At 39.5% G+C, this 10,183-nt stretch overlaps 1 protein-coding gene across 1 annotated transcript; it reads left to right on the forward strand.

The window, feature by feature from the left end:
• The first annotated feature begins 6,623 nt into the window (after window positions 1-6,623).
• On the forward strand, window positions 6,624-10,093 carry rnaseka (ribonuclease, RNase K a). The gene is made up of 4 exons (XM_042401034.1): window positions 6,624-6,830; window positions 8,665-8,747; window positions 8,981-9,107; window positions 9,647-10,093. Exons 1-4 carry the CDS (start codon window positions 6,753-6,755, stop codon window positions 9,662-9,664), a joined length of 306 nt encoding a protein of 101 aa, XP_042256968.1. The 5' UTR covers window positions 6,624-6,752; the 3' UTR covers window positions 9,665-10,093.
• The last annotated feature ends 90 nt before the right edge of the window (window positions 10,094-10,183 follow it).

The raw sequence follows: 10,183 nt of genomic DNA on the forward strand, positions 1-10,183 counted from the left end.
TAATGGTACATGAATGCGTACAAATGGAGAGAGAGAGGACAACCCTAACTATAAGCTTTATCAAAAAGGAAAGTTTTAAGCCTACTCTTAAACATAGAGAGGGTGTCTGCACCCCTGGACACAAACTGGGAGATGGTTCCACAGGAGAGGAGCCTGATAGCTTGAAGGCTCTGCTTCCCATTCCACTTTTGGAGACACTAGGAACCACAAGTAAGCCTGCATTCTGGGAGCGCAGTGTTCTAGTGGGGTAATAGGGTGCTATGAGCTCTTTAAGATATGATGGTGCCTGACCATTAAAGGCTTTGTAGGTAGGAGAAGGATTTTAAATTAAATTTTAAAATTTAAATTTACAGGGAGTCAATGCAGAGAAGCTAAAATAGGAGAAATATGATCTCTTTTTCTAGTTTTTGTCAGTACACATGCAGCTGCATTCTGGACCAGCTGGAGAGACTTGTTAGGGCAGCCTGATAATAAAGAATTGCGATTATCCAGCCTAGAAGGAACAAATGTGGGGACTAGTTTTCCTGCATCTTTTTGAGACAGGATGTGCCTGATTTTTTAAATGTTACGTAGGTGCAAAAAGGCAGTCCTTGAGATTTGTTTTATGTGGGAGTTGAAGGACATATCCTAATCAAAGATAACTCCCACATTCCTTACGGTAGTGCTGGAGGCCAGGGTAATGCCATCTAGAGTAGCTATATCATTAGATAATGTGTTTCTAAGGTGTTTAAGGCCAAGCACAATATCTTCAGTTTTGTCAGTTTTACCTAACCGTCAGTTTATAGAGTATTTCCCAATAATATTATGTAAAGGAAGCATATATATAATGTGAATAGTATTGGTCCAAGTACAGAACCTTGTGGAACTCCGTGTCCAACTTTTGTGTGCGTGGAGGATTCTTTGTTAACGTGTACATACTGAAATCAATCTGATAAACAGAACGTAAACCAGCTTAATGCAGTTCCTTTAATGCCAATTAAATGTTCCAGTCTCTGTAATAGGATGTGATGGTCAGTGGTGTCAAATGCAGCACTAAGATCTAACAAGACAAGCACAGAGAGAGATCATTTGTCCAATGCAATTAGGAAGTTGTCTATAACTTTCACTGGTGCTGTCTCAGTGCTATGATGCACTCTAAATCCTGACTGAAAATCCTCAAATAAACTGTGGGTTATGTAGAAAGTCACTCAACTGATTTGCGACTGCTTTCTCTCTTTCGCTCTTAGAGAGAAAGGGAAGGTTAGATATAGGTCTACAGTTGGCTAAATCAAGAGTAGGCTTTTTGAGAAGAGATTTAATTACAGTTACTTTAAAGGACTGTGGTACATAGTCTGTTTATAAAGACAGATTGGTCATATCTAGTAAAGAAGGGTAAGGCTGTTTAGATGAAGAAATCAGTGAAGTTCAGTCAAGAAGGTCAATTGGAGAAAAACTGTCTAAATATATATCAGGATTTTATAGCTGTTTCTAAGGTTCCTGTTTATTGTGGATAAATCAGTGCCTGTTGAGGGCAGGAGGTGATGAATTTTGTCACTAATAGTTAGAATTTTATCATTAAAATGGCTCATGAAGTCATTACTACTGAGAGCTATAGGAATACATGGATCAATAGAGTTATGACTCTTTGTCAGCCTGGCCAAAGTGCTAAAAAGGAACCTAGGGCTGTTTTTATTCTCCTCTGTTAATGATGAGTAATAGGCAGCTCTGGCATTACAGAGGGCCTTCTTATATGTTTTAAGACTATCTTGTCAGACTAAGCAAGGCTCTTCCAATTTGGTGAAACGCCATATCCTTTCAGCTTTTTGTGATGCTTGCTTTAATTTATGGAAAGGGGCGATAATTTTTAAAGGGGCAATGGTGTCGAGTGTCATTCACAGTGAGCCTGCGGTACTATCAACAAGATGATCAATTTGGGAGGGGCTAAAGTTAGCATAAGAGTCATCTGTTGTATTGAGACATGGCATTGAAATCAATGCTGATGGAATCGCTTCCTTAAATTTAGCTACAGCACTATCAAATAGTGAAGATATTTTTGTCTAATGGCATTTAATCCAGTAATAGAAATTCAAAAGTTATTAAGCAATGGGCTGATAAAATAGGATTTTGTGGAAAGTCTTAAAAAAGTATTAAATGTTCAATTTCGATGCCATATGTCAGAACAAGGTCGAGGGTGTGGTTAAAACAGTGAGTGGGTTTATTTACACTCTGAGAGAAGCCAATTGAGTCTAATAATGTTTTGTGTCCCTGGCTATCATTATCAACATCCACAGGAATATTAAAGTCACCTACTATAATCACTTTATCTGTACTAAGGATAAAGTTTGATAAAAACTCAGAGAATTCAGATAAAAATTTAGAGTACAGGCCAGAAGGGCGGTACACTATAGCAAATAGAACTGGCTCTAAAGTTTTCCAGGTTGGGCGTGAAAGACGGCCCATGTCTTGAGTAATGTGAATATTAATATGACTGGGGGGAGTGGATTAATTTGGGCTAACATATTCTTCATGACAGAACCAGGTTTCGATAAGACAAAATAAATCAATATGATAGATCTAATGTTTAAGAGTTGGTGGTAAACCATGGCCTTCTGCTTAGGGCTATGCTTTCTTTCGACAGTAACCCAGCTTCCTGGCTGCTGGGTTGGTTCACTCCAGCTACTGGGGGCTGGCTAACTAAAGTAGCTAATGATTGATTTTCCACGGTGCAGAGCTGCGTTTCCAATTCACTGAGCCCCGCCTCCAACACTGCAAATAAAAAACATTTATTACATGTACCATTATCACTACAGGAGGCAGAGGAGTAGCTAAACATATGACACACCGAGCAAGAGAGAGGGAGAGAGAGAAGCCATCGCTAACTGCTAAGCTAAGTTAGCTGCTAAGCTTACTGCTGAGCTAAAGTAACTAGCAACTGAGGGGTTAGCGAGAAAGTCGCTAAAAGAAGGAGAGAGTTAAGAGTGCTTGAGCAGAGCTAGTGTAAGTTTAAATGTACAGTGGGTAATTATCCACAGTAATGAGGAATATATCAAAATTAACTGTTGAGAGAGAACTGTTGAGTTGAGAGGAGCCAAAATGCTATCAGCAATACAGTTGACATCCAGAAATGAGACAATATCCTTACCACAGAACTTCAGCAACACATCAGCACGTATGTGACATTGAATTCGAATCTACACTACAAGTTAGGGGGTAGACTTCCCCACCTCAAGGCACCCAAGGGGACTATTCTCCCCCTACAATAACATAGTCCTTGAGTCTAAGTGGGTGCCTTCCTAACTCGCACTGGATAATGTGGCGCCATTTCAGGACCCCTTTCTGGGGGCACCAGCATGACTGCCTCTTGTGCCTGATTCTCTGGTTCAGGATTTGGTGTTTCTTGTGATGCTGAGTCCACCAGGAATCTCTTATCTTGAAGGCTGGATTCAGTCAGTTTCCGGTCATGACATGGACGACTCTGATCCTGATGCCGTCTCACCAGCTTGCCATCCTGTGTTGTCACTCTTCAAGATACTGGACAAGAGGCCCAGTAGCGGTTTGTGGTCTGTCACAATGGTGCAGTGTTTTCCAAACAGATACCAGAAGAGTTTCCTAAGGCCGAAAATAACAGCCAGCGCCTCTTTATCGAGCTGGGAATAACCCTGTTCTGCTAATGACAGTGATTGTGACCTGTATCCAATTGGTCTGTTGGTGCCATCTGGAAACCGGTGGGATAAAACCACTCCAACGCTGTGAGGTGATTAATCACAGGACAAGTAGAGAGGCTCTGTGTCATCAAACTGCATAAACAATTGCTCTGACTGGAGACACTTTTTGGTGGCCTTAAATGCCTGGTTCTGATGTTTTCCCCATCTCCATGGGGCTTCCTTCTGCAAGAGCACATGTAGTGGCTCCAGCACAGTGGAAACACTGGTCAAGAATCTGTGGTAGTAATTAACCATGCCCACGAAAGACTTCAATTGTCAAATACACATTTATCTCTCCTCAGATGAAGTCCTGCAGCTGAGAGTCTGCCCATTACCACCCCTAGGTTCTGGTCACCAGGATACTACTCTCACAACTACCTGGGGAAATCCTTGTAATGGGTTATCCCTGGTGTGCTGAAAAATGCCTTGGTATGACAGCCCATAGGGTAGCCTGGTAGACAGGCCGTGGGTTGTGTTAACTGTTCAAGATTAAAGATTTAGTTTATTGTCATTTTCTTGCATATTTGCATACACAAAAAAACGAAATGCTGTTCCTCCCAGCCCACAGCAGTGCAACAACAACAGAAAGTATAAAGATATACTGTATATCTAAAAATTCCCTTTAAAAAATGATAAAAACATATCCCAAGAGAAAAACAAAAAAAAGAACAATCAGTCAGCAGCACAGTGCATTAAAATGCATTTAGAGAGAAAAGTATATGACTCCGTTCCATGTAGACAGCTGGTGCATGTCAACAAGTGACCAGCACTGATGGGGGAGATACATATATATAGAGTTTGTATGGATTAACAGTTAGCCTAGCTTGCACTTCTCCACGCTTGCCCTGCTTCTGCATCCTGTCGCACTGCTTTCAATGTTTCCTCAAGGCTATGGTCTCCCAAAAGAATCGACTTGGCTCTCCAAATAGAAAAAAAGAACCCAAAACAAGTGACCTTACCTACCACAATGTGAGAGAGAGAGGCAACTTGATCAATTTATATGTATGAATTTATTTTGCATTTCACAAGAAACCATTTAAAAAATACTGTTACTTGTAATTTTACATGTTTTTCTTTTTAACTCTAAAGAAGTTGAATGAAACCAATTGGCCAACAAAAAATGAGGAATGAATAAATTATTGAATCAATGAAAATGAAAGTTAAGAAGTTGCATATAATGAATTGGCCAATCAGTGATATCAGTGAAGGCAAAACAAAGATATCTTGTTGGCCTTTTAAACAAGCATAAAAAATACACATATTGGGCCTTTGACTGGCCACCTCAATTAATGTATGGAAAAAAAAACTTGTCTTGTCCTTGTCCTCCTTGTCTAGTCATCAGCTTTGTTCCTCTGTAACATACACATACACTGTACTAACTTTTATCCCTGATAGTTTAATCTAAAATGTCTGCTAATAACATTACAAGCGGCTGTGGCTCAGGAGGTAGAGCGGGTCGTCCACTAATCGGAATATGGGTGCTCATCCTACTGATGAGCAGGTTGGCACCTTGCATGGCAGCCCCTGCCATCAGTGTATGAATGTGTTTGTGAATGAGTGAATGAGGCTTGTAGTGCAAAAGCACTTTGAGTGGTCGAAAGACTAGAAAGGCGCTATATAAGTGCAATCCATTTACAAGCGTGGTTGTGACAGCAGGCAGCAGGCAGACATACAGGGAGCAATCCCAAATAAGTAACTAAGCTTTGGAAACATGCCCAAAAAACCGCAACCTTAGACCAATATTTGTAAGCGACTTTATAGAAAAACAAACCCAAAGTTGCTTATAATAAGCAGACTACACAATCCCCACAGACACAGCTTATCGCCTGGGTAGCCTATTGCTACCCAACTCCAGTACCCCACAAAAAACAAACCATCAAACAAAAAAAATTCCAGTACCCCACATAGGCCCCCATGGTGGTCATCTGACTGCCTGACTGAAAATAACACTCACAGCAAATAATATTACATTACACCATTATTAACAGTCTTTTTAAAGTCCCTCTTTTTGTCACTATACTTCCACCATTGCTAAACAGGGAAACACTGTCTGAGGAAACAGAAAGAGGGAATTTGATGCTAAAAAGACTGTAAATGTGACAAATATCCACTTGATATGAGTAACTCAGACTGCTGAAGCTTCATATCAACTTTTAAATGCATTTTTGCACAAAATGACTGTGTGGACACACTGTGGATTTTGTCCCCCATCACTTACATTGAAAGCAAATTTGAAAGGGATCTTTTAAAAGCCAGTATGGAAAGGAGGAATGATTAAAGCGAAGAAAACCTTTCACTGTTCATATGGACCATGGACGTATTATAAGAGCTGGATACTGGACAAAAAATGGTGCCCATTCAGTCCTATAAGAATTGCTTGGCTGGCAAATACGCCAAAAAAAGTTTCTAGCTTCGGGGTTAGCTTCCACATAGTGCGGCCCACTGAATATGCGCAGTGCTGGGGGATTTTTCGTTGCAATACTGCCAGTGGCTACAGGGAAAAATTGGCTGCAAAGCTGAGCCCTGTCCAGCTCTTATTACACATCCATGATATGGACACCTGACAATTGAAAAATAATGAACCTGTCCTTTAAGGATTGTATTTCCGACAGTACCTGAACGCAGCGTAGTAGTACCCGCGGCACGACCGTTGAGAGGAAAGTCACGTGACCTTAGACTAGGTCACATGATTTTGTATCAGACAATTAATTTTAAATATTTTGTATCATGCCATGCGCTGTTTTTGTGTTACGCCGATAATTGCCAGTTATAAATTACATAGAATAATAGAAATTCTAATGTATTTATTTACCTTTCATTTAAATTAAATTATCAAATTAAATGTATATAGTTCCATATATTTAAATTCAACAGCATACTTGAGGTGATATTTGTTCTTTCTGTCGATAATTAAAACCCCCAACTTTTAAATTAAACTTCAAAACTAAAAGTAACCCTTTCGACGTCACGGAAACTTCCGGTGTGCAGTCAGAGTCATCTGACTGAACAAATGACACAAGTTTGAACAACAAGTCAGCTTCTCTTTCCTTTCTAATACAACTAATATTAATGATGCGCGTCTTGATTTGTGGACCGAAACTCGCCGCGTGTGGGATTGTATTGAGCACGTGGGGGGTCATCATGTTGGTGAGTTTGACTTTTTGCTGCCTTTTCTTCTGTATTCTCGGCTATATGATTTCTGTCAATATTCAAGTTATATTCAAGTTCAAAAAGGCTCTGAAACCATGTCCAGACAAGACAGACAGTTCCCCTGTGATGAGTTTAACCTGATTTAACAGCAGCATAAACCACAGCTTCCATAAAGTTCAGTAAACGCCTCTCTAAAACAGCTGGAGCAAAAATGTTATTGTTGCTCAATCAGAATGCATTCATTTTAGCCGAATACTAGCAGCATACCTGCTAGTATGGGGGTATGCTGCTAGTATTAGTATATATATTTAGTGTGTGTGTGTATGTGTACATATATATATACACACTGTGCATGCCCTGTCTCCATCTTAGGACTGTTTTTAATTTTGAGAGGTCATTGAGCTCTTTGAAATCTACTCCAGTTGACAACTACGCTCGTTACTGTAGGTGCAACAAAACCGTTGTGAGTAAAAAGACAATAAATACTTTATCAAACCACCTGTTCAACAAGTATAAACATGAAAAAAGCGATATTTTCAACTGCTCTGCCCGCAGTGTCCCATCCATCGCCAAGCTAATAAAACGAAAGCTGTCTGTATGTAGCCTAAATGTTTATCTGAGTACACTACGCATCTTAAAATTTGGCAATTTTTTCATGTAAACTTAGCCGCTGGCTGAGACAAACCAGCCCTCCTCTTTACTAGCAGTACCTGCAGCAGTGATTCACATCAGCAGCAGAGGGAGGAGGACAGAGGACAGAAGGAAAGACCACCTGCACAGAGAGCAGCTGTGCACACGCCACTTAAATCGGGTTGTGGTGACAGATATGTTGAAATTGTATGTCGTGCGTGGATTGTATGTGTGTAGAGTGTGTTTCACAGATGATCTGGCAAGTTGGGTAAGGTCAGACAAACATACAAAACTTGTGGATCTGTGTGTATGACGGTTATTCATAATAAAGTTCATAAAGAGGGACATGCTAATTCCCCCGTTTTGTTTGTTTTTCCCGGGAGAAACAAACAAAACGGGGGCACAGCTGGAGAGGGGGTGAAAATACGAGAGAAACCCAGAAAAGGGGAACTAGCAGGAGAATGTACATTTTGAAACAATGACGTAAAAAAAAAAACACCTGTGACGTCACGAAAGGCTTCCAGCTGCTCACCAAAAATTAACTTTTTTCTTTAAAGTACTTTTGTTTTTTTATGTTGACCAAAGAATTAGTAAACTTAATTGTGATAAATGATAACTTACGCATAACTGTAATTTTTTTTTCATTTTTTTAAAAAACAAGAAATTTTGTTTATATAAGTTTATATAGATATATAGGGCTGCAACTGATGGTTATTTTCATTATCAGTGAATCTGCTGATATTTTCTCGATTGATCGCTTTGTCAATAAAATGTGAAAATAATGAAAAAATTCCTGTTATCATTTCTCATAGCTCATGGTGATGTCCTCAAATATCTTGTTTTGTCTGATCAACAGTCCAAAATACACACAAGACAATCAGTTTTAGTATCATGTATGACACAGAGAAGGTTCACATGCTCACATTCAAGAAGCTGCAACCAGCAAAGTTTTTTGCATTTTTGCTTTAAAAAATGACTAAAGCTGTTATTCATTTAACAAAATAGATGCTGATTAATTTTCTGTAGATAGAATAATCAATTAATCAGCTAATTGCCATACAGATATATAGCCTCACATGTGTTTATAAAAAATCACACAAAACTCTGAATTGAATTGAACTGAATTACTAATCTTAGTTTAGGATCTGTTGTTTACTTTATATAGTGCCCTTCAGTAACAAGTCTCCCTCCTGCCTCTCAGGCCATGCTAGGGATCTTCTTCACAACACATTCAGCAGTTCTGATTGAAGATGTGCCTGTGACAGATGAAGACATCCATGAAGAGTAAGGCTTCTACTGTCACACTTCATTCCAGCTCTCTGCCTAAACACTGTACTGTAGCTGTGATGAGATCAGACTTTCTGTATAGATGCAGTTGGTGGTATTCAGTTCTCCTGTGACTCTCAATGACCTGCAAAAGAGTTCTTTTGTGGGTCTCAATGACATCTCTAGCAGCCTGTGTCTGATGTGTACTTGAAGTTGTGCAGACTGTAATGATGTTGTGTGTGCGCCCTCAGTAAGAACCCTCCGCAGAGGATCTATGAGCTCTACAACAAAGTGGGGTACAACTGCTTCATAGCAGCTGGTATCTACGTCCTGTTTGCAGCCTTCTCCTGCTGCCAAATGAGGCTCAACAAGCAGAGAGTGAGTTCATTCCTTTTGACTTTTTTTGAGTGTACATGCTGTTTTTAGGCCAAATTATTTTCCTCTTTTGGGATCTGTGCTTAATAGGTCAGATGACAGTGAATCAGAGGCGAAAAAGAGGATGGAACCTGACTACATCTTAGCTGTAGTGATATCTCTCCATTAAGATACTATTTCTACTACAAAAGTAGTTTCAGTGAAATCTAAAACGAATGATTGTAAAGCTCCACTTGCTTCCTCCATAAGATTCAGTGATTATTACACAAACAATATGAATGTTTTGGACAGAGCAAACAACATACTTGTTTTTTGTTGTGTTTTTTTTACATGATTACCAGTAATGAGGCTAAAAATGTCTCATTTTGAACATTAAATCTGATACAGTATGAGCAGCAGTTCAGAGCAGAATAAGTGTAGTGCATTCATGATACAATTCTATGTATTTTTCTTACAATCAGTATAATATTAAATGTAACCAATTAAGAATGTTTTTTGCCTCAGCGTGTAATGTGCACTCCTGTTACTGACTTGTTCTTTAGGAGTATCTGGTGCACTAGTGCCACCTGCTGGACTGAGGAGCTGACAGCAGTACTCTGACAGCAGTGGTGGCTGCGTCCGAACAATCACCTGTTCCTTGATCATTGACCTGCCCTGGGGTTTTAAATTGTTAATCAGAAGCTACAGGGAAGAGTCTGGATGCTGTGTGACAGCAGATGGATGTTCTGCACCTTCATGTAATATAACATTTTTCTACCTCTGATCATAAGTGCTTAAATTATTGGAATTTATATCCACTCAAACTCATCTGTTGCATTGTTCTCCAGAGTCTAAATGATTATTCTTGTTAAACATTTCAAGTTGTAATTTATTTTGTCTTTGTGTTTCCCAGACCTAATGTACAAGAGAATGTATTCTGATTATTGCCAGTATCCAACTGGGTTTGGAATGTTAGTCATTAAATCAAGTTATTCATTTCTTTCAGCTAATTTCTGTCCGTCCGTTTCTGTACAGTTTGTCCACTTTTGTCTAATGTCCACCAGATGTGATCCAGCTGTGCTGCAGCTGCTGAAGCAGAT

Source organism: Thunnus maccoyii, chromosome 22, assembly GCF_910596095.1.
Source record: "Thunnus maccoyii chromosome 22, fThuMac1.1, whole genome shotgun sequence".
NCBI lineage: Eukaryota > Metazoa > Chordata > Actinopteri > Scombriformes > Scombridae > Thunnus > Thunnus maccoyii.